The sequence below is a fragment of the Photinus pyralis genome, unplaced genomic scaffold (assembly GCF_008802855.1).
Source record: "Photinus pyralis isolate 1611_PpyrPB1 unplaced genomic scaffold, Ppyr1.3 Ppyr1.4_LG2, whole genome shotgun sequence".
Lineage (NCBI taxonomy): Eukaryota > Metazoa > Arthropoda > Insecta > Coleoptera > Lampyridae > Photinus > Photinus pyralis.
In genome coordinates this window covers 3,038,269-3,063,060 of record NW_022170403.1, presented here as the reverse complement: position 1 = coordinate 3,063,060, position 24,792 = coordinate 3,038,269, and the positions used below count along the sequence as shown (strand labels likewise).

The 24,792-nt window shown below is 35.2% G+C and overlaps 1 protein-coding gene across 3 annotated transcripts in view; it reads left to right on the top strand.

The window, feature by feature from the left end:
* LOC116164280 (protein slit) overlaps positions 1–24,792 on the top strand; it is a 270,589-nt gene that overhangs the window by 145,756 nt on the left and 100,041 nt on the right. For all 3 annotated transcript variants that reach the window (XM_031478426.1, XM_031478427.1, XM_031478425.1), the window contains exon 2: positions 18,368–18,401. In XM_031478426.1, coding sequence (XP_031334286.1) covers positions 18,368–18,401 — 34 coding nt within the window. The remainder of the gene's footprint in view (positions 1–18,367; positions 18,402–24,792) is intronic.

The window sequence follows — 24,792 nt, the reverse complement described above, 5'->3', positions numbered from 1 at the left end:
AGAAGTTTGTTTCTCTAGTTGCCGAAAAATTAACAAAAACCTGCTTGATTAATTTCATTTCATCCCCTTACAAGAAATGGTCGCCACTCATCACATTAAAACTTCGTATGACATGTGCGTTATAGAATCAAAATCAGGGTTTCTAGTCTATAACTTTTGATTGAGAAGTCTAATCGAAAAAGTACGAATTGTTTTGGATTCTACGCTCCAAAATTAATAAGAAAAAGTGTTTTCCCGAGAAATTTTGGTGTAGTCGATTTTTGGTAAAAAAGGAAGGTTATACACTGCCTTTTTTTGAGCCCCGAAAAAAATTGTCTCAGATCGACCCGGAAAAAAAATTTTCTTATAGAATGTGGCCTGTAGAATCCATAATTTCAAACAGTTCCAAGATTGGGCTACTGGATCAAAAGTTACAGCCCTTTGAATTTTTTTTCGAAATTGGTTTCTAGTCTATAACTTTTGATTGAGAAGTCTGATCGAGAAAGTACGAATTGTTTTGGATTCTACGCACCAAAATTAATAAGAAAAAGTGTTTTCCCGAGAAATTTTGGTGTAGTCGATTTTTGGTAAAAAAAAGGAAGGTTACACACCGCTTTTTTTTGAGGGGTGAAAAAAAAATTGTCTCAGAACTCTAATCGAAAAAGTACGCAATGTTTTGGATTCTACGCACCAAAATTAATAAGAAAAAGTGTTTTCCCGAGAAATTTTGGTGTAGTCGATTTTTGGTAAAAAAGGAAGGTTATACACTGCCTTTTTTTGAGGCCCGAAAAAAAATGGTCTCAGATCGACCCGGAAAAAAAATTTCTTATAGAATGTGGCCTGTAGAATCCATAGTTTCAAACAGTTCCAAGATTGGGCTACTGGATCAAAAGTTACAGCCCTTTGAATTTTCTTTCGAAATTGGTTTCTAGTCTATAACTTTGATTGAGAAGTCTGATCGAAAAAGTACGAATTGTTTTGGATTCTACGCACCAAAATTAATAAGAAAAAGTGTTTTCCCGGGAAATTTTGGTGTAGTCGATTTTTGGTAAAAAAAAGGAAGGTTATACACTGCCTTTTTTTGAGGCCCGAAAAAAAATTGTCTCAGATCGACCCGGAAAAAATTTTCTTATAGACTGTGACCTGTACAATCCTAATTTCAAACAGTTCCAAGATTGGGCTACTGGATCAAAAGTTACAGCCCTTTGAATTTTCTTTCGAAATTGGTTTCTAGTCTATAACTTTTGATTGAGAAGTCTGATCGAAAAAGTACGAATTGTTTTGGATTCTACGCTCCAAAATTAATAAGAAAAAGTGTTTTCCCGAGAGAAGTTTGGTGTAGTCGATTTTTGGTAGAAAAGGAAGGTTATACACTGCCTTTTTTTGAGGGGTGAAAAAAAAATTGTCTCAGAGAGAAGTCTAATCGAAAAAGTACGCAATGTTTTGGATTCTACGCACCAAAATTAATAAGAAAAAGTGTTTTCCCGAGAAATTTTGGTGTAGTCGATTTTTGGTAAAAAAGGAACGTTATATACTGCCTTTTTTTGAGGCCCGAAAAAAAAATTGTCTCAGATCGACCCGGAAAAAAAATTTTCTTATAGAATGTGGCCTGTACAATCCATAATTTCAAATAGTTCCAAGATTGGGCTACTGGATCAAAAGTTACAGCCCTTTGAATTTTCTTTCGAAATTGGTCTCTAGCAGGATCAAAATAGACAAAAAATCCGATACAACTGAATACCGAACGATTCCTCGAGATTTTGACACATACATCATTTTTACAATATACCTTAAGGGGTTGATTCTATTCCATCAGATCAACATAGCTTGTAAATAGTTATTTGTGCAACAAGAGAAGAAAGTGGACTCGTGTTCAAAGTTTGACACATGAGCATAGCGAGTGTGTCAATTGAACGAGAGTTGAAAAATACTTCTGGCTCAAGTTTTACACATCATTTTTTCTGAAACTACAATCAAAATTGAACAATTATCGTATGCAATAATGAAGTTTGACACATAGATCTATATAGATACGGGTATCTTTCAATGTTAAACGCCGATATTAAGATTAACGCAGAAATTGTTTTTAGCGCATTTTTGCAAAAAATTTTTTTTTGTAAAAAGTAGCTTTTAATCTCACTTTGGCTGGCTGGCTGGCTGGCTGGCTGGTCGGCTGGCTGGCTGGCTGGCTGGCTGGATGGCAGTAAATGCGCGCCCGTAGAAAAACGCTTGTAAAAAGACAAGGAGTGTACATGTAACTATCGGGGCCGTGTAATTAAGAACGTTAGGGATGGGGCTACAAGATTTGGAGTCGACGACATCTGGACGCCATCCCCGAGTGTATTATACTAACCTGGAGATTTTTCAGTTTTTATCTATCTTCTTCTACAGTTTTTCTCCGATTGTTTTCAAATTGGTGTCGTCGGGAAGATCTTGTCAACGCGCACAACTCCTGCGTGGCGGAATTTTGTTTTTGTTTCCTAGGGGCGAAATAAACCACCTTTTGCGCGGGGCGCTTCGAGGGGTAGTCGACTTTGGGCGCCCAAAAGTTTCTTACAGCGCGAATCGCAGTCTCTCTTTCTCGTGTCACTAATAGAAGGTCGAGCTATGTGAAGTACCCAAAAGTTGAATACGATTTTATGCCGGGATTTTAGCGAAATCTACCAAAATGTGAATTACGAATGAACGGGACGTCGGAACTGTGTATCGACAAAGGGAATGTGGTAACCCCCGACGAGATCTTACTGATGGTGGAGTCGAAACTTCAAATCCGAATTGTTGCGGGTGATCAGAAGTGGGTGTCGACAAAGGGAATATGGTAACCCCCAAAGTATTTTACTGATGGTGGAGTCAAAACTTCAAACGCGAATTGCAAGTGCACGGTAAGTGAGAAAATGGTACCGACAAAGTGAACGTGGTAGCTTTCGGCAAGATCTTATTGATGGTGGAGTCAATATTGGCTAATAAAACACTGATCTGCCACACAAAAATGCGCTGAAGTCCCTTCAATCTCACACGAGGACTTTGATCATTTTTTACTTTCCTCACTAGAGAGGAAAATCACATTTTCCTCACCCTTTTTAGAGACGAAAGTAGAAAAGCAGAAACAAGTTTATAATCAAGTCTTTAAAGCACGCGCAACGAGTTTAAGGGGATGACGCGCAGCTTCCCACAGAGGATACGATCCAAAGACACCTTTTTCCTTTGCAAAAAGTGACCCGAGAGGATATTTTATTTCAATCCCAAATTACAAATATTATAGTTTCATATGTCATATTTGAAGTAACGTTACTTAGCAACCTTTAAAGGCGTGTTTTAAACAGCGATTCTAATGCAGGTATAATAAAAAAAATTCGTTTAATTATCTTAACAAATAAAAAAATGCGATTGCGCAAATACAAATGTTGGAATGCGCGTGCGCAATATTTTTTTTGAATCTGCATAGTTGCCTGAGGCTTAAGGAATATTTACAACCACAGAAAACAGGACATTCGTATGTTCTTTATAACAAGAGTTATATAAAAGAAACCCTTTTTGGAGGTTTGGGCTGTAACTTTTTGGCCCGTTGGTCTACTTAGCCAAAAAACAATAGCGACCTTTCTTTTATCCTAACGAACATGTGTATCAATTTTCAAAGCGATCGGACGTTTCTACATAAAGTTATCGTGCACCACGGACGGACAGACAGACGGACGGACAAACAGCAGTACAAAATTATAAATGATCTCGAGGATCGTTAATAAAATAGTGGTAGTTCCATTTGAAAAAAAATAGTTAGACACTTTGAAATTTGGAAATTTTTTTTGTGAACACCCTGTATCACTAAATCCAACTTTGTCATTACCAAAGTGTTTCCTTTTATTCAGATTAACATTATTGATCCAATGTATTTCTTAACTTTAAAATCAAGGTCGCTACGATTTATCAAAGTATACAAAAGCTTGATTTTTAATCGGATAATTTTATTTTTACACGAAAGTTTTGTTGCAACGGAAAAAACTAGAGATCAAAAGTGTGATAAAATCGCGACAGTTTTAGCTGGAGCGATTTTATCTTATGCTTTTGGTCGAGAGTTTTTTCCAGGAGACAACAAAATTTGAGTGAATTAAAGATAAATTATCCTGATTTAAAACCAAAATCGAGTGTATTTTAGGGAGATTATTAATAAAAGACAGTAAATTTTACAACCACTATATATTTGACGCATTCCTACGCGCATTTTTATCGCAGATAAAAAGCTACCTAGCTTTTAATCATATAAAAAATCATCTGATTGGTTAGAATTTGAAACAATCACCAAGCTGATTCGTCGTATATTAATGGAGTGTATTAATCGGAAAAAAATTAATAATTTGGTAACACCGAGGGTAACACTAACCAAAAACCAAAAAGTGAATAGGTTTCCATGCAGAGGTTAAAAATGACATCGAAACAACTAAACATATATAAGGTGGTCCATTAACAAACATTAGTTGTCTATTGACACTGTAAAAACGGGACACCCTGTACATTCAAAAAATTTCTGTAGATAAGCAACCATTTATCTATGGTTGACATTTGCACAAAAGGGTTTTTTGATATTTTTACCAACTTAGAACTAGGAAAAACCGATTCACTGTTGCAGGACCGGGATAATTCTTGATGTAGATTATTTTTTCTCTGGCGCCACAGAAAGAATTTAATATTTCCGATTACATAGAACGTCTTTATTTAGGATAATAGGGGCGTTGAAAGCTAAACATTTCCAAAGTTTACTTTAAACATTAAAAAAAGAATGTCAGTCATCGCCGCTTTGTGGGATGTTAACATAACGCCGCTGTATCGTTTATATCGAGTAGCAATTTTATAATTCTATCAATATCGTTAAATTTGTCAAATGACGATAAATTCTAGTAGAGGTTTGTTTCTATAAGCTCTTCTTCACAATACTTGAAAGGTCGCGGTTACTACAATGTGTAATCTTTTGCTAAAATAATGAAATTTTGAAAATCGAGGGCTATAAAAATAATGAAAAACCTTTGTGAGATCGTAGGACCAAGTTCCCCTTTTAATCGTTACAATTTCAATAAGCGTAAGTTTAAACAGATAACTGTATAGAAATTATATTCAAAAAATCGCTACAGAATTGTTTTCTGCGACCATTAATCGCTCCGAAGAGTTAAGTTCACGGAGTGCGAAAACACACGCACAATGGGAATGTAGAAAAACCTAAGATTTTTATATTAGCGGGTGCTATAAAATCTAATTGGTCGTAATGCACACGCCATTACACAGGCAGCCCGAGATCGAACAAAGAGATTTTACATTTGACTATGAAATAGTTCAGCACACGAACTTTAACAAGTATTTTATTGATGGCACAGAAAGATAGAGCTTATTTTGAAAACCGAAACGACAAAAGAAAGCGTCACGGATTACGCTCACTTGAGTTTCGAGATTGAAGACTCGGTTGTCGGTGGCGTGTAGTCTTAACTTGCATGAATGACAGCTTTAATGAGGAAGGCATCTACGGTGTGTAGTAATGAGATAACATATTCAGAACTGAATTGAATATAACGACGTAACTGCCGGGGAGCGAACACAATAGCCTCTTCCACTTGAAATGCAACACAATGCAACGCTTAGAGACTCTTCTTTGATATGCGGGGTTTGATTTCAATGTTGGCAAAGAATGAAACCACGAAGCAAATAGTCCTTTTCATACTTCTCTCGACAACCTTAAATTAAGTTCTTAATTGGTTTACTTCGTTTTGCTCGCTTTTTTTTTTAATATTTTATTCATTGTGTATTTCTTCCTTCACGTGATTCTCGGCAAAAATTTTTTAACACATACTTCATTTATGTCGCTTTGATTAATGCCAACCCTTTCACGCCCTTTATCAAGACAAAGAGGGCCATTGTTTAAGCACCGTTCACTCGCTCGAAAGTTCTACCATCTTTTATCATTGACATAGTTATTCATGTCCGCGATCCTCTGGGTGGTCCTTTACATTTTAGTTTATGGGGTTGTCACGACCACGCCGTGCTTGATGGTGTTTTTATTTTCTTAAGTAGCCTTCAGAAATTAATTATCGATGTAATTGCTTGTGATCCTTTCCATTTAACGTTACTTAAAAAAAAAGGACTTCTGGTTAGCCTCATTAAAATTATACACTCTTTACTTACTTTGGTTCAGTAACCCTGCTTTTAAACGCAAATTAACTGGAAAGTTATTTAATGTCGAATCATGGAAGTCACTATAATGAATTTCTCTTGAGTAAACTTGGAAATAAGTTTGCTTTGGATGGATGTACCTAGTGTTTCTTATGTGACCTCAAATACCTCTCTATCCATCTCCTCTAAAAACAGGTAATAAGCCAAAGCTGGGACGAATCCATAAATAAATTATTCGAATCACGATCCTTTAGGTTTGATGCGAATTCGAGAGGATTCTGCATTTGAATCCTTCCATAAACTCATCATTCGAGTCACGACCGATCGCAGAAAGCTTGACTTTTAGAAAATTAAAGACCAGCACCTTCACCATGAAAGATTATGCTGCCGCATTAGGTTCATATTGAATTAAATTTGCGTCGATACCGATCCGTATATAAAATAGCTATGAATTTTCGCATTTCCAGAAGAAACCAGTTTTTCACTTACCACGGAAAAACTAATATGAACTCAAACCATTTCAATACCGTTTCGGATAGCTCATTGTCAATGTTGTACTAATGTTTTAATAAATTTGCATCACATCATTAGCCGTAATGTGTCAGAAGCGTATAGACATATTGAACATGTTCAAGAAATGTATATAAAATCAATATACAGGGTGCTACATATAAGTATTAAAAAAATTTGATCGTATAGGGGATCAAAACAAGCTTTTTTCCAAAATAAACCGAGGGTTGTTTGGAAACCACTATCAAAAAAGTGGTGAAATTGGCATTTCCTGAAAACAATACAAAAGGACGCACTTCTAAATGAGGTTGCGAAAGTAAATTCTGTTGTTGACAATACTTTGGTACCTGGTAGTTTTTGAACATGAAAATCACGGATCTGAAATTAGTTTTTGAAAATTCGGAAAATTCCACGAAATTTGTTATGTACGTATTTGACGCGTTAAGTATCATTATTGTTGAACAGCTTCTTAAAATCACTTTTCAAGCAAAAAATACTCATTTGAATATTGGTCCTTTGTCAGAAAGTGTCCCCCGCTTACTAGTGAGTCATCTAATTTCGCATGTAGTTAATTGAAACTGTCGCAAATAACAAAAAATTAAATTAAAAATTAACGCCTGGATTGAGGTGAATTTTTCATCTGTGGCAGAGATGGGAATTACCTTCGAGCAGTTTCGAGCATTCTGCCGGCTACTCCGAATTCGGTTTTCCTAATTCGTAAGGTAAATACCGGAGTAGTATAGAACAACTTAAGACCTTCTACACAGGCACCTCTAAAAAGCATTATGCGGGTCACTCTGGAATTGGGCGCAAGCCTGTTGAGGGTCCAGAACAAGAGAGGGATAATAAATAAATATTTAAAAAGACACAAAATTTAATCCAGGTTATCAGATCATATAGGGAGGCGGAAGGTAGCACAAACCACCAATGTGAAGCTAGGAAAAATTGAGTGAAAGAAAATACCAGCAAAGAGTAAAATATGGAAAATAGAGGAGATTAAAGAGAGGAGCAAGCAATATGAACAAGAGATGAAAACGCGTATACTGAAACTATCGAAGAAGAATGGAAAAGTAGGGGAGAAAAAGATTCAGTGGTTTGACACTGAATTCTAAACAATGACAAAGATTAAGAAGGACGCGAAAACTGCATGGCTAAGAACAGGAAAGGGCGAGGACCATAAAGGGTATGAAGAAACCAGGAAAAGTATACAAAACTAATAAAAGATCGAGGAAAGGAGAAAATGATTGGGGAAAACAATGGAAACTGCAAAAGGAGCATAAGAGCAATAACAAAATTTATTGGTGTATATTAAAAACAAACCAGGAAATACGGCAAAGATACAGGGCGAGGAATGGTTAAAACACTTCAAAAGCCTCCTACAAACGCAAAGCTCTGACATAGAAGGGTGGATCAAGTGATTCAGGACATAGTAATCCTGGGAATTAAAAACTGTAGGGAGAAAATACAGGGCCGCAAACTGGACGAAGAAGCCAAGACACGCAAACAAGTTAGACTGGGAGAAGAAGTAAAGAACGTGGTGTAACTCACCATACTAAAGGATTTTTTGAGCTGAAATATGCGGCTGTAATCCGGGCGAACCGGCTACGTGAATCTCCCTGTATAGAAATTTTGGAAAAGTGCACAAAACTTTGAAAATGTTTCTAGAATTTATTTATTTATTATCCCTCTTTTAGTTTTGGGCCCTCAACAGGCATGCGCCCAATTACAGAGTGACCCGCATAATGCTATTTAGAGGTGCCTCTGCAGAAGGTCTTAAGTTGGTCTATACTACTCCGGTATTTACCTTACGAATTAGGAAAACTGCAGGAAAACCTAATTCGGAGTAGCCGGTAGAATGCTCGGAACTGGTCTAAGGTAATTTACATCTCCGCCACAGATGAAAAATTCACCTCAACCCAGGTTCGAACACCCGACCTCCGGATTTATAACCCAACGCTCTTACCACTGAACCATAAAGCCGTTTCAGGAATTTTGGAAATGCTTCAGAAAATATTTAGGAATGCATTGGAAATATTGAAAAGGTTTCACAATCATGGGACATTTTTGCGAAATTATAGAAATTTTGGAAATGGAAAGGAAATGCTGTAATATAATATTTAATTTATTAATTTATTTAATAACTCGAAAACCGCCATTGTGAAAAAAAATTTCATGTCTATTGAATTTATCCCATCGAATCTTACAACTTTTATTTGAAACTTTTTTCGATAGCTCTCTTTTTTACTAAAATATTTGAAGTTTTTAAAAATGGCATCATAATATCCATCAGTATCAAAAATTATACAACTTTGGCAATTTAACCGAATCTGTAAGTATAGGTAATAATAACAAAGATAGCCATGCTATCCTACTCAATTTAAGACACCCTGTACAGAACTTTTGATTAATCTCAATCTGTCAGTGATCCCAGGAGTCACTATTTTTTTTAATTTTATTTTATTGTCTTCATTTTATATTGGGCGGAATGTTAGCTAAATAGCTACTCTACAGGTGCGGCCGGTAAAGTGACAAGCGGCAGGATATATAGTCTGCCTGTCATGGAAACTAAAATTTCCTGATAGAAAGTAGGTATGAAAATAAAGACTTCAGGACGATTTTGGGTAAATACTGTTACATCTCCAACGACAAACGTTAAAAATACCAGAAACACGAAAAAAACGTCCGAAACTTAAAAAAAAAACTTTGGAAATTCTTGTTAAACATGAGGCAAAAATGAAAAAAGACTTAATTCCGTCGTCTATTCTATTCTAATTATTTTATTCTGTGATGTTATTAAAAAGTGCTTTGTTGCGAAGATACAAGGCGAAATATTTTTCACCAATAATAACAATTTATAATTAAAAATTACACATATCATTTGTTAAATTGTTGAAAATGGCTACCTCCATCTCCAAAACCTACTAGGGTCGTTTCGTATTGGGTTACACCCAACAATTATCGGATCTCTTAAATCGTCCACATCTTAATTACACTGGCCTAGTGTAAACTAACGAGTTTGGATAGCCCCATAGGAAATAATCCATGGGGTTCCAGTCCGGTGGTCAAGCAAGCCATAAGTGAGGTCAACCTCGACCAATCCACCGATCTTCATATGTTGCTGTTAAAAACTGTCGCGCAACCACACTAAAATGAGGTGGTGCACCATCATGCATAAACCACATTGCCCGTCTGGTAGCCAATCGTATATGCTCCAGAAACTGAGGTAGCGTTTCTTCCAAAAATTCGGTGTATAATTCGCCGACAAATCTTTTTGGTAGAAATATCGGTCCAATTAGTCAGTCGCATGGTTATTGTAGAAATTCCATATTGGATTTCGCGAGAAACTCACTTAATCGGTAAAACGGATCAACGTCAGTAGTTGAGGGAAGCGCAAAATCCATACACAAAATGCATTACGTGGAGCAAAACCCAAAGGAAGAAGTGCTTGAACTCATTGAATGTGATATGGGTGACCGAACAAGTACATAATAATAATAGTGGCCCATGTCCACCATGTTTTTTTTCCAATTTATCATAGAGCTCATTGGTAGATTTTGCCATGGTTACAATAATGTTGCCACAATTATTGTTTCCTGCAAGATAAATTCATCACCTTGCTTTCCAGATTGATTCCAAACTACCAATAAAAAATAATACCTCCCGATACCCTCACTTTCTCTCTATAGAATCACTGTTGGTACAACAAATTGTCCCTATCAATTTTCCTGGATCTTCTTCTATGATGTCCAGCACGTCTACCGTTCTACCAGTCCTTGGCCTTCCTGGTCCTTCACTTGGCTTCAATGTTCCATTGGTTCTCGAAAACGTAGTCTTTTTTGATTTGTATAAAAATAATGATCGATTCTCTTTAAAAGATTCCATTGAGTTTCCAAAAGCTTCAAACAAAAATGAAAGAGTGTGATGGAAGAAGCTGTATTTTACCGCAAAATAAGTGAATAGCGGTCTTTTAATCCCTAAGAACTAAAGTAAAAACAACAAATGATTGCTAAGATAATATACAATAACTGACTCAATTCAAAATAAAACAATTGTCCCAATCTCCAGGCTTACTAGTCCACGCACTACGCGAAATAATGTGTACCGTTACGTCCCCCTTTTAATTAATCTAATCCCAGTATTTTCTCGTCTTTTACGGTCAAGCAGTTTTTATATTAAAAATCGAAAATTACTACCATTACAACTGAAGTACCTTTTAATCCCTTTAGGCGCTGCATCGTGGAAAATTGGGGATTAAAACGCACTAATCTGTTGATACATAATATACTAACAACATACAAGTCGCGCTAAACGGCGGATCGCTGTTAATCTTTTAAGTGTCATTTTATTAAATAAATCCTTACTACGTCATTAGCGGAGACTGTTGATCGCAAATTTATTTAGCAACATATCCGCACAATACAGAAACATTAATAATGCGATTACGCTCTTAAACTATTCATAAACGTGAGAGATGTGGGGTTCACAAAGTTGAACTGAGAGTAGGTATAAATTTAGCTGCAATTTCCTTGAAATAATAATCGGGTGCCCTCTCTTTTGCTTACTTTACCTTGGGGGATGTGTGTGACAGTTAAGTAAACCCTACGTTATTATCTTTGATGCTAAACACGCGAACCGTTGTATATGGTAGGTAACATGTAGACATTCTGAGAATTTCCAATTCGTCAATGATGTTTTGACATAAGATCAAATAATAATAATAATAATGTTATCAAAATTTTAATCACATTCGCCACCTTTTTGGTTTTTTGTAGTTACAACACGAACAGAATTCATTCAAACTTTCTGCCAACCAATTTCATGTTAATGGAAATCTCCGTGTACCCTTATACTAACCAGAGAGCAAGATAATAAAAATAGAAGTAAAACAATGAAATGAAATCATTTGTAGCAAATTTGTCTACCCATACATTTTTGGTGCAGTTTATAGGTTTCCAATTGCGACCAATTATACCGTTTGTTCTCGTAGATCGGTAGTATGTTGTCATTTCTAATATAGACGTGCAAAATTTAATTTACGATCAAACTTTTTCTGCAAACTTCCGTCGATTCCGCCCACAGGGACATCAATTTAATTTATTCTCCTTTATCTCTACAAAAGAGGACCATAAATAATCTTTTTCCATCTTCTTTAAATGTAAAAGTTTTGTTTTGTGCTTATGATTTACTATATTAGCGTAGTACCTTTTCGTTTGATTTGTTAAGCAATTATTTATTGCACCAGCAGTACATTTATTTCATTTCTTATATAGGTAAGTGTATTGACAAAGTAAATTTCGAAATTAGTGCACTGGAAGCGTACATTATCGCCAAAATTATTTTTGTGCTCATTTTGTTCTGTAGTAGAATATACTTGCCTTTTTTTTGCATGGCCACCTCCTCACTATATTATGTAAATTACATATAACTTATTTAAGATTAGAATATAAAAACCAGGAAAACCAAGATATGTCGAAAACTATCAGAGATAGGGTAGGACATTATTATCAAAAGTTGAAGGCTTTTGGAGGAGCTAAATGATGACAGAAAAATATACAGGGTGTTCCATTTAAAAATAGTGAGATTTTTTAATATGAAGTTTTATAACTTTGGACCTAACAAAAAAACACCCTGTAAGCTATATTTTTAATGATTTATAGTAGATGTATTTATTTGATTTTTACTTTATTCAGGATAAAAGATATAAAACCTGGAATCAAAATTTAAGTAATAATTTTGACAATATACTGACGCTTGCAAATGCCAAACTTTTCTTAAAAATCGAATTATCTTTAATTCTACTAGCTTTTCGGATATTAACCATATAATAAAAAAAACCTACAATTACACGTAGAATTCAAAAATGCATTCAAATACAGTTCTATTTTTAAAAAAATGTACCATTTTGGCGCCCTACTTTGTGGGCGCACCTTGTATAATTCCAAATATTTTTAAAATGTGGGGAGTATTCAACCATATCATAATACAAAAGCATTCTATCGAAAAATCTTATCTTCAAGGCATTAAGTTACTCCGTGCAATCGTTGACTCACCCTGTACACTACTTTTTTATACAATTTTTATTAAAAATGATATAGAGCTTCAAAGTTGCTTATATTTTGAAATTTTTATGTAAATGTTTTAACGACATTTTTATGTTTATAATTAAGAGGAGTGTGAAAAAATATCTTGAATTTATCGTGTCATAAATCCCCCCACCCTGCACCCCTACCAAATGGGATGCATAATAATTTTACTTTCAACATCCTACTGGTAATATTTTTATCACTGTAGAGCTGTATAATTAATATGAAATATATATCAAATTTATATAAAATTGTATAGGCTATAATTTCTAATAACAATATTTTTTCTAAAGAGAACCTTTAGAAAGAAATTATTGAGAAACTAAGAAACCAACCAAATATGGAGAGTTTTAGGGGTGGTACGGGTGAGGCACAAGGGGTGGGAGGCCAAAAACTTGGATTCTTAACCACCAGATGATCCTATATCAATACAAAAGGCATTGTAACTACTTCTCGTTTTGCAGTTTAATAGTCCGGGAAATAGAGACTGAAAATGCTATTTCCCGGACTATTAATCATTAAATTGTGTTTGACATTTCATCTATGTACTGTCACGAATCTCCACAAGCAAGGTCGTTCTTTAGCAAGGCGATTTTGTAAAAAAAATTCATTACTTTAAACAACAGAAGTTTTTCCACCCAGTAATTTCGTCATATCTCATTAATTTTGATTATAATAATTGAAGTGGGCAACACGAAACGATAAAAAACACTCGGACAGATATGAAAGGAAAACCCTCAAATAATTGTCTATTATCCGCAGCAGACATCTAAAATTGTTTCGGTCACGAACCGCAAGATTATTAGAAAATGTAATTGTGCACTTTGGGACTACGTCTTCTTGTCTCTTGCCTTCTAAAAGAATATGCATCTTCTCGTAAACCGCCAGATCTAATTATCTGGTAAGTGCCTCTCTCGCTTTGAAGCGACTTCATACGTTTATTACTCATTTACGCTACTGCCTTTTACTAGCGAAGATTTTTTTCATTTATAATGGATATTTTTACTAATCGATTACGACGTTCAGGTAAGAGATGCTACACAAAAAAACCTTCGCTTGCAAGGAATTAAATTAGTAACAATGGGAGCACTTCGCCAAAGCTTTTAATAGAGACTTTGATCGTCTACTAAATGATGTCCCTACTCTATACGTAGCACCCGCACCTTGATTATTACTGTGGGGTGATGTGGTGCAACAGCCTCTGGTAATGAGCCGAAGCGTCGTCGGCGTCGACTAACGTTTTAGTTCAAGTGTATTTCCGGAACTATCTAAGTAATTTTGCGAGAGCAACTTTATAATGAGTTTACATTCATTTCGTACTTCTAAAAAGAACCTGCCCCGCTTTTGCTCTATCAAGTATTTTAATATAAAGCGCGTGTTTTAGTCGCTTGCTTTAATTTGAAAAACTTTATGTATTTTGACTATATCAAAAACTTCTTTCAGTTAAATTACAAGGAACTTGTTGATAAGCATAAGAAGATCATGAATAAATATAAAAGATTGCTTTTGCACTAAATTTAAAGCTTCTCGTTCTTAGTAATACGTTCGTTGCATATACAAGGTGATCAATAACAAGCTGAGCTGATTTTTTAAGTAGAAGTGCTGATAACTCGAACTTTAACCAACGACGGTTCCTAACGTTGGAGGTACACCATGAGCATTAGTTCCAAGTTGAAAATTATCACAATTTTAAAATCCCTTTTGGTTTCTGGCCTGGTTTATGGTAAATACGGGGATTCTTTATTTTGTAATAAAAATTTTATAAACCTCCGTATTGTCATATTGTGGCTGCTTATTATGATGAATTTAATATTTAATGGATCAAATTTCGATTACAAAATAAAGAAAAGCTTTCTTTAGATCCAAAATTATGTATAAACCTTCACGATCATAAATCTTTTTTTTCATTGCATTCCTTGTTAGCATTTTCCAGTAAAACATGGAAGTGCAGCAACCGAATAGGACCTCCCTAACACAAACAATAATACCATTTCCAAAGAGTAAGATACTATAAGAGTATAAGAGATAAACTTACATCAAATTTAATTAGATTGCACTTATTATTTACACTTCACAAAAGAACAAAACTATCTAAAGACAGGATTTCTATTTAAATGAATGTTTTTAGCTTCTTGGCGGTAGCTAGGTGGCTATTGGGAACAATGTCTTTTGGACATGTCAAAATTTCATCAAATGTCGACGTTTTAGATCATTTTAAGTGACTTTTTAATAATAACATTTTTTCCGTCTGTATGTATGTACGTACGTTGGCAATTTTCCGAGGCAACGGCTCCACGGATTAAATAGCAACGCAAAATTGTTATTAAATTATTCAAAAGACTTTCGTTTTCTGTATACAACCTACAAGTATAAATTGTGCACAACTTTCGCGCAGATAAACCGAAGTAACTTAGTGAATAGTAGAGTTATAATATATTTATCGATGTTTAATTTCTTGATAGATAATAAAATTAAAGGGGATGGGTTTACACATAAACATTTCAAGGCCGCCTGGAATACAATCAAAATCTACACTATATAAAGCAAGAAGAGTCAATTATGCATTTTCCCTTTGTAGGTGCATTTTCCCCCGACACACATCGCCTCCGACACACATCGCTAGTAGATGTGTCTCGTCTAGAAGATCTTTCTCCACCAAACGATTCATTTTGGCTTTGTGGGTAACTCTCCTCCGACAAACCGTTTTCAAGATATTCGTTGAGACCTTTAGTTAGAATATCATCAAAGGTAAAATCAATTTGTACTCCCTCCACCCCCACCCAATCATCAACTGATCTCCAAAAGGGGTTGCACAGGAAAGTTATAGTTTGCAGAAACCAATTCATTTCGATGAGACCTGTGATTCGAATACCATGAACGTGGGTTCACCTTCCCCCCCCCCTCCCATTTTCAAAAGTTTAGTTCGCGCCGCTAAAGGCATGCGTATGCAAAATCTGATGCCAATTGGTTGTCGCATGTAAGAGTTATTCACGTTTTACTTTCAAAAATAGTATCTCAGGAAATAAAATTCATGGAGGGGGGGGGGGGAGGTAAGACAACAAAATGTGATGGCCGTCTAGCACACATTTAAGGTTAGGTTATCTATTGCAAAACATTCCCAGATTCTCGGACCATTCCCCTAACAGTAGTACAAAATGGTAGACCTGGATCCAGACAGACGGACCGACAAACGCAAACAATACCACCTTTTTAATTCTTAAAAAATGCGCTAAAAATTATGCCAGGTTTTATTACAAAAAAACGGTGAAAAAAATCAAAAACACTAAAATATTTTTTTCGGCAAAATGGTTATTTTGATTTCGGTAAAATTTTGGCAGTGCACATTACGGTAAAAGATATAAGACTACCAAACACTTTTTTTGTAATATCTGGTTTGAGCTATGAAGCTGTTCTCTCAAGAATTTGGCACCTAGTTTTTACTTGCCGACGTATTTCTGAAACTTCAGCTTGAAAAGATGTCTCTTTGATCGTTTTTATAAGTTTGGTAAAGTAGGTACCTTCTTTATTAACGATCCCCGAGATCGTTTATATTTTGGATTGCTGTCTGTCTATTCGTCTGTTTGTCTGTCCGTGTGCACGATAATTTTATTTAGAAGAAAGATCGCTATTGTTTTTCAGTGTAAATTTTGAGGATCGTTCGGTATCGGATTTTTGTTACACAGTTAGAACAGGGCTTTTGAAGCTCCAAACTTGAATATACACTACTGGTAGTGGTCCTAACAACATAATAAACAAGTATAAATTGTGCACAACTCTTGTGCAGATAAAGCGCATTTTTTAACCGAAATAGTTTTTGTGTTGACATCACCAATGGATATATGTCTTGCAGAAGTTTCAATCGCCCTTTGTGAGCACCCTCTTCCGACAATCCGTTCTTGTTCTTGAGGTATAAGGGAATATACCCGATCACGATAAGAGGTCGAGGAGGAGGACTATGGTTGGTAGAAATTAATTCCTTTCGTTGAGACCTTTCATAAGAGTACCGTGAAGGATAAAACTAATTCCACTCCCCCTCCTATCCCTCCGCCCCGTACTTTGATAGGAGGACAGAAAGAAGGCAGTAGTTGGTAGAAAACGGTTCCTTTCGTTGAGACCTTTAATTAAAATACAATGAGAAATGAAATTAATTTTTAACCTCCCCCCCCCCCTCAAGCCCCGTCGATTACTGATCTCGAAAAAGAGTCGCACGGGAAAGTTATAGTTTCTACAAACCAATTTATCTCGATGAGACCATGAAGGGTAGAACATGTGTTTACCCCCCCCCCTCCCCACACACCCAGTTTAACTTGTCACCACTAAAGGCATACGTATGCAAAATCTGAGACCAATTGGTTGTCGTATGTAAAATTTATGTACGTTTTACTTTCAAAAACAGCACCTCAGGAAATAATTCGTGGGGGGGCCCCCTTTTAGACAGCGAAATTTGATGACCATCTGGCACACCTTCAAGGTATAGGCTACCTACTGCAAACAATTCCAGGACTCTAGGCTCATTCCCCTAGAAGTAGTTCAAAACGGTAGAAGTGGGTCCGGACGGACGGACGGGCGGACAAAACGCAAACAATAGCATTTTTTTAATTCTTAAAAATGCGCAAAAAATCAGGACTAGCCGTTAGTTTGCAATTTTAGTTTATTTTTATAAAATATGACTGGCCTATATATTTAACGGGCTTAAAACTTAACAAGATTCATCCTCTCTCTTCTTCCCTGACAAGAGAGCTTTCAGCGGCTGAAAAAATAATTTAAATATTCCTGCGGGAACGATTGCAAACGCCAAATTAAATAGGGCCCCTTATTTTCTTTAACGGGCCGCTCTGTAAATTAACTCACTAATTTCTACCTTATATTTCCAACTCCGAAACTGAAATAAATATTTTACCAGCTACAATTTTCGTAACGAGGGCCCAACTTAATACGCATTTTAGATACCGGGTGTTCATCTATAGAGTGATCACTAAAACAGGTTGCTTCCAGGCGGAAAACGAGTGCTTCCTTACAAAGAAATTAAGGTATAATATTGGGGAATTTAAGTCAATAGTCAAGAAACTTTGGACAAGTACAAGGGCATTTTGGGGATGTTGACATTTTCGTAGTAGAATATTAACATGAAAAATTGAATGTAGATAGGACCGATTTGCTTTAATGAATTATATTCTTTTTTATTCGTTCTCGATAGCAAATCGCTTCTACAAATAATGGGAGAATTTTGGAATTGCTAAACAACGACGATTTTGCTGTATATTTTGTCTTATGGTTTCGATTTCTACTCAAGAATTCCATTTTAAAGCACTTGGAGCTTTGGACAGACAAAGAAACTTTGGAATTGCAACCCTTATTCTTGATTAAATGAGTTTGACGTTGTTATTCACAACCACAAGTACACTCGCGATGATTTCAGGGCCTTCAAAAAACGCCTTTAATATGTAGGTACCACTGGATGATTTACTCCACATATTAGTTTATCGAGCATTGGGGTTGAATAAAAGGGGACACTTTCATTTCTGATCCGAGGTGTATAATATGAAAATCGGAAGCAGAGAAATAATGTGTGTAGTGTAATCATGATATGCATCCATTACTTGGAAGTGGAACTAAATAATTAATTCTTTCGTTTGTTACAGGTAAGCTTCTTCTGCAAGTAATCGCTGTAGCATCGTAAGTACGATTTATAAAATTGCATATTTTAATGTTAACGGAAACTGTTATTAAATCGCAAATTCGCTTAGAATTACATATACAACGTGGCTGCCCGAATTATATTAATTTTCTATACAGCACGCCGCCCATAATTTCTGAAACCTCATGCAGACACTGTACGTTCTTCATCAATTATGTATCTTGAGACTGTTCAAAATTCCACCCCCTTTAGATGTGGAGACATCGATTAGAAACGTCATCCACGTTGATATTGACGACATACATCAATGTCGCCACTAATACCAGGGGTGGTTCAACCGCCGAGGCCGTATATGAGCGCAATTATTACATTCGTCGTTCACGCCCGACTGCACTAGTAGCAAAAGAAAAGGGAAAACGCGAGAGGTCCGATTAATTGTTTTCGTATGATAATTTTAATCACCGAAATGGTACCACCGCGAATGAGTGAATTGCACACAAGAAATTGAGTGTGTGTTTTATATCGTCATCATCCCTCATCCTAAATTCGGAAAGCGAATTTGAATTGCAAATATTTACATTAACGATATCTCAGAACATCCACTTCTGTATTATTTTTTCGAAAAGTACCGACCGCGTGTGCGAGATTTTATACGTTCGAAGGCAGGCAGCAAATTTTATAACTAATTTTTAATTAGTGTAGAAAACAAGAAACGAACATAGGTACTCATTAAGCTTCGTTATGCAAATTAAAAACATGTTCCTCGCCTCTTGTCTTATCTTTTTGATAAGCGCACGTAAGTTTGGTAGCGGTTGTGTTGTGTAAACCGCATACCACCGTAGATGGAGTGGATAAATGTAATTAACCCCATAACTTCGATGTGCGCTTTTTAATCGATTTTTATTACGTATACGGTGGTTCAAAATGAATATATACGAGGTACACGTGCAGTCTGTAACTGCATACTGCCACGTGTCACAACAAATCACAATTAAGAAGGCACTCAACTTTCTTTTGAATTTGATTTTAGACGGGGTGTGTTTTGATCTACGCCATCCTATAACCATAATCTTTATGTTTAACATCCTGAAATCCATACGATGTTTCCAAATTTAATCGGTACAAAAATATATTATTTTTCCATCTAACAAAAATTCAATACTTCAAAGCCTGCATCCAAATTCTGCAGATCGTAAATTTAGTCAAAAGGATTGATGCCTGTAAATAAGTTTCTAAAAATCTAAATCTAAATTACGTGTTCCATTTAGAAATCAAAAATAAAGCCATAGTGTAAAGAATATAAAATTGGATTTTTTTCTTTGAACTATAACGCTGTACATTATAGACCATAATTGCAAAGGTTGGGTACAATAAACTGATTCAAACCAATGTAGACAACGAGCGACAAGCACAGACGGAAGGACAGAAAGCCCAAATGATTAAAATTTAATCAGTCAGTCTATGTACCAAATTATGCCATTGCTTTTGAACTGTGTATATTTGTGGTACCCAACTTCACTGAGCTGACTAAAGCTATTCTCGAGTTATGAGGTGGTACACCATCTTGTTGGCACATTATATTAAGGAGTCTTAAGCGAGTTCATAATTTTTGACTTTCTGTCCGGGTAGATGATAATTATCGAACGGTTTCGAATTTTCCAATTCTGTTTTCAGTATTCTCATTATCATCGCCTAAAGAAGTGATTAAATGTTCAGTGACTCAGGAGCTCGTTTGGTATATTTGTTACAAGTTTATTTCTCTCTAATGAGAGGTCATCCAGCAAGAAATTGAGCCTTTGGAAGATTTTATAAATCAATACACGCTTTCGAAAAAGTATCACACACTAAACCCAAATCGTCCCTATTTGAATACCATACCATTGGCATCTGACCACCAACCCTACTCTTAGATATTGAGGATTCCGCTTCGATTTGTCAACTTGATATTGTAGGATTTGCTACCACAGCTCAAATGACACCAACAGTTGCTTCATTTAAATCTCGAATCATATAATTTTTGCTATTCAAGTGCTCTGGTCAGATTTTCCATTGATTTCATAAAAATTGATTTATGAGGTTGACGTCTCTCTGGACACTGATCGAAATATGCTTCAGCTGCAGCATCCTGATTCCTAACCCTGTTGACTTTCTAACAGTGAAATTCAAAATACCCTTAATTTCCACTATTGAAATTCCTATGTAGCATTACCAACAATGACCTTTCACCAAGGAAGTTTTTCATTAAATGAAGAGAAAATTAATTTCCCAAGGAAAATACTCGCCTTGCATAATATAATATAATAATCATGAAAATATTTGCAATAATTTATTACACAAAAAGTTTACACTTATTAAATTATAACATGAAAGAGAATTTTTACTTTTTATAATTTGCTCTACCAAATGACCCAATCAAAAAACAATTTGGATGAGATGGTGATAATCAGCTGCTGGTTTCAAATCGCCTAGCAATTGGAGACTCCGGGGAAAATTTTGAAGATAACGACTCGGTGTACGCGTTCTTACTGATCAGGAGTAGTATATTGAAAGACAAGTGTTACAATGCGATCTATTGTAATACGACTATCTTGTGGCACGAGTGGCGTAGCGAAGCGGAGCCACGAGTGTCCACAAGATAGGAGTATTACGATAAAGCATTGTAACACGTGTTTTTCATACTATTTTTTCTATTTCGGGGCTTTAATTTAATTAAAAAGTAATTATGAAAAACTACAGGAAACTTTAGAATTAATATGTCTTAAGTTGGCAACACCATTTACGTTGACAAATTTTAAGTTGGCAGCGTAGATAAACACAACACTGACATTTGGAAACTTTAAATTCCGTGAATGTGTAATTTTTTATTCGTAGATAAATTTATTTATGGTGGATGTGTAAACTGCTGATTTGGAATGTATTAAGTTCTTCGTGTACCAAAAATCAAGGAAAACACATAAATTTTACGTAATTTGATTTCACATGCATCTGATGATTTGACGTTGACGTCTTTAGAGATGAAAAGTTACCAAAAACAATGTTACAATGGAACTCATTGAAACACTGTTTTTGCCGAAAACAGTTGCACAAAATTCTCATTGTGACACCGAAATAGAAAAATTAATTTGTGCAACTTTTTAACTAACATACAGTTTATTGAATACTGTCAAAACAACACTGTTTCTCTGACTGATTTTTTCTACAGAGAAGGGAAAGTTTTAGTTTTTTTCCATGCACTTTAATTCTTAGTAATGCAGAATGATTCGAAGGACTATGTCCTCGTTACGATAACTTCCTAATTAGGATACGAACTGTTAATCCAAAGTAGAATCTTTTTTTGCGGTATTTGAACGTAATACTTCTTTCGATTTCACCTTTAGTAAATATCAAAGGAGAAGATACTTACCACAAGGGGGAACAAGACAGACTAAGAGTTCCTTTGTTCTGGTCTTGATAAGATAAAAAAATAAAAAAAATTGACAGGATAGAACATAAACAATAATTGTTACTTAATAATAATTAAGCCTATTGAGGGCCCAGAACAAGAGAGGGATAATAACTAAATAAATAAATCTCACAATATTACAAATATTACTGTAATCTCTAGATCGGAAATATTAACGTTTAAATTTAACTCAATTTTTATCAAAAAGGGCTCAACCCGTAGTCGAGGCAATTATCAATTACAATACAGGCTTCCCCAGAAAGCAACGGAGCTATTTAATTGTTAGATGACTATTCAAACAAATGAAGTAATTACAATTCGATTGTATCCGAAAACCAGTACCTATTTAACCACACGTTATATCAGGGAGTGGTCGAAAATAAAAATTTTACTTTGAACTCTGGTCTTAACGGCCTTTCTGAGCTCAAAAGGGCGCTTTTCTGCTTTATCTGTAACAGAGAAAATACAAACATATAAACAAGAGGGGTGTGAATAACGCGGAATATAAACATTGCTATAGCAATGTCTAACGCGCAACACTAGGGTACTCGTATGCTACAAACGGTAATTGACACTAAGACAATAAGAATAAATAATTCACGAAAGCAAAATTTTGATCGGGAACGAATCGTCCGTACAAATCGGTGATGCCAGTAGTCCGAACGTTAATTCCAGAAAACTACTTTACGATGCACAAATAACTAATAATTTACGTAAAAGTCCGGAAAATGATACATTACTGGCGAGGAAATATTGATTAATTTCCGAGTCAGGTAATGTATCATTTTACTGACGAGTTTTGTATTAAATTTTACCCGAAATCGTCTTTTAAAATTTCAATTTTTATATAGAACTTTGGATTAATGTCAATATGTCAGTGATAACAGGAGTCATTATAGACATTTGGAAATGTCACAAATGCGGCCGATAAAGTGGTATAACCAGAAGTGAAACTATCATGATAATATTTTCTTTCGATAGATTATAAAAAAAACTGTTGGTATGCAAATTTGCAGATTTAAATTATGAATGGTAGCATTGAATAATTTCAGATTCTTTATTCAATGATGGTAGTCTAAATACTTTTAGGTAACGGTTTGCGTGAAACGGCCTGTACATTGTTTTATAAATTTTTCTTTACCTTGTAAAATAACAGGAGGAGGGAGGGTTAAATATGGTTGTCTTTTTTCCGTTACTAGGGTTTCTCCAAACAGTTGAATCTAACGGTAAATTTACACAAAATGCAAGGGTTGAAAATGCCTCCTTTCTGTGTAAAAAAATACAAGTCTATATCGCTGGTACCGAAATCAACTAGACTTACGTAGTCAACTAAAAATGATTTCTTGGCATGCTCTTTTGTTGAAAATTATTGAAATTCATTTCTTGGCACAGGGCAATTAAAATCAATGGGACAAAATGCATATATAATCATATGTAATATACAGAGTGTTACATGACCGTATGTAAAAAAAATGGGTGATAGAGGGAATCAAGACAAGCATTTTTTCCAAATATACCGAGGGTCCAACGTGTTTCGTTTGGGAGCCACCCCCAAAGAAGTTGTGAAATTTGGATTTCTTCTTTAATTTTTTTCTCAAAGAGTTACAAAGATGGGTGGCACGTCTTTGAATAGGTTTTTGGGTATGCCCTATCTGATTTAGAAAATTTTTTTTCAAAATTTCTACCACGAAAGGTCGCACCCCTATTTGGGGGTGGGAAAAAAATTCTGATTTCGGCGAAATTTAGTATCTGGAGGTATTTGAACATGGAAATCACGTATCTGGAATTAGTATTTGAAAATTATTCGAAAAAAAAGTTCCACTGCAATTCTGGCCGGACAACGAAAATGGAGAGAATTCCACGAAATTTGTTGTGTCCATACTCGATGAAACAAGGAACAAAATTGTCGAACAGTTTATAAAATAACTTTTCAAACAAAAGTTATACCTACTCATTTGAAGATTGGGCCTTCGGGTTACAAAGTGTCCCCCCGCCTACTAGTGAGTGATCTAATTTCGCATGTAGTTAATTGAAAATGTAATAACAAAAAAATAACGATTTAGGTCGATATTATTTTTAAATGATCACAAAAAATTCAATATGTCGATCATGCTATTCAAGTCTGCAAATTCGATTCCAAAAATTCCGTGGCTGCGGGTGGTGGGAAAATGCTTTTTAAGTTACAATCGATAAACATTATTGCAAGTATCGTAATATCGACTTAAGATCGTAGAATTTTTTCCACATTTGAAAGTGCAAAAAAATAAAGCAGGTTTCATTTGAAAAATCAACTTTTTGAGGTTCGAAGTTATTAAACTTGACCATTAATTTTAAAACACCCTGTAGAAAGGCGATCAAAATTTAAATCATTCGCATGCAGCATTACGTCAGTATTGTTGATTTTGGAAGACTTTTTAAAATCCAAGTCAACGGATCCATAGGTACAGGGCGCTAAAGAAAAGCAGTCAAACGTCGAAAATTTTAAAAAATCTTGAATAACTTGAACCTCTGATGCTAAGTATAGGGAAATGTGGTATCAAACGATGTACATTTTCATGTAGATTTCGAAAATGCAATAAAATATAGGGTGTTCTATTTATAATAAGAAAGTTGCCGGAAGTGAAACTATCATGATAATATTTTTTTTCGATAGATCATAAAAAAACTATGTTGATATGCAAATTTTCAAATGTAAATTATTAATGGAAGTCTAAATACTTTTAGGTAACGGTTTGCGTGAAACAGCCTGTATATAATAACGTATAAGCGCTATCTGTCGTATATGAATAGCCCTAAATTAATACTGCATGACACACGATTAAATCTTTAGTGTATCATCAAGTTTTTGAAGCAGAAAAGCTTATAGCATTTTTTTTATTGTCACATTTACTCTTCTGCTTCTCATTTTTGACCAGAAGAGAAAAATTCATAGAAGTATTTTGTTTCCTAATTTTCGTATGGTTACGGTAATATCATTTTCTATACGG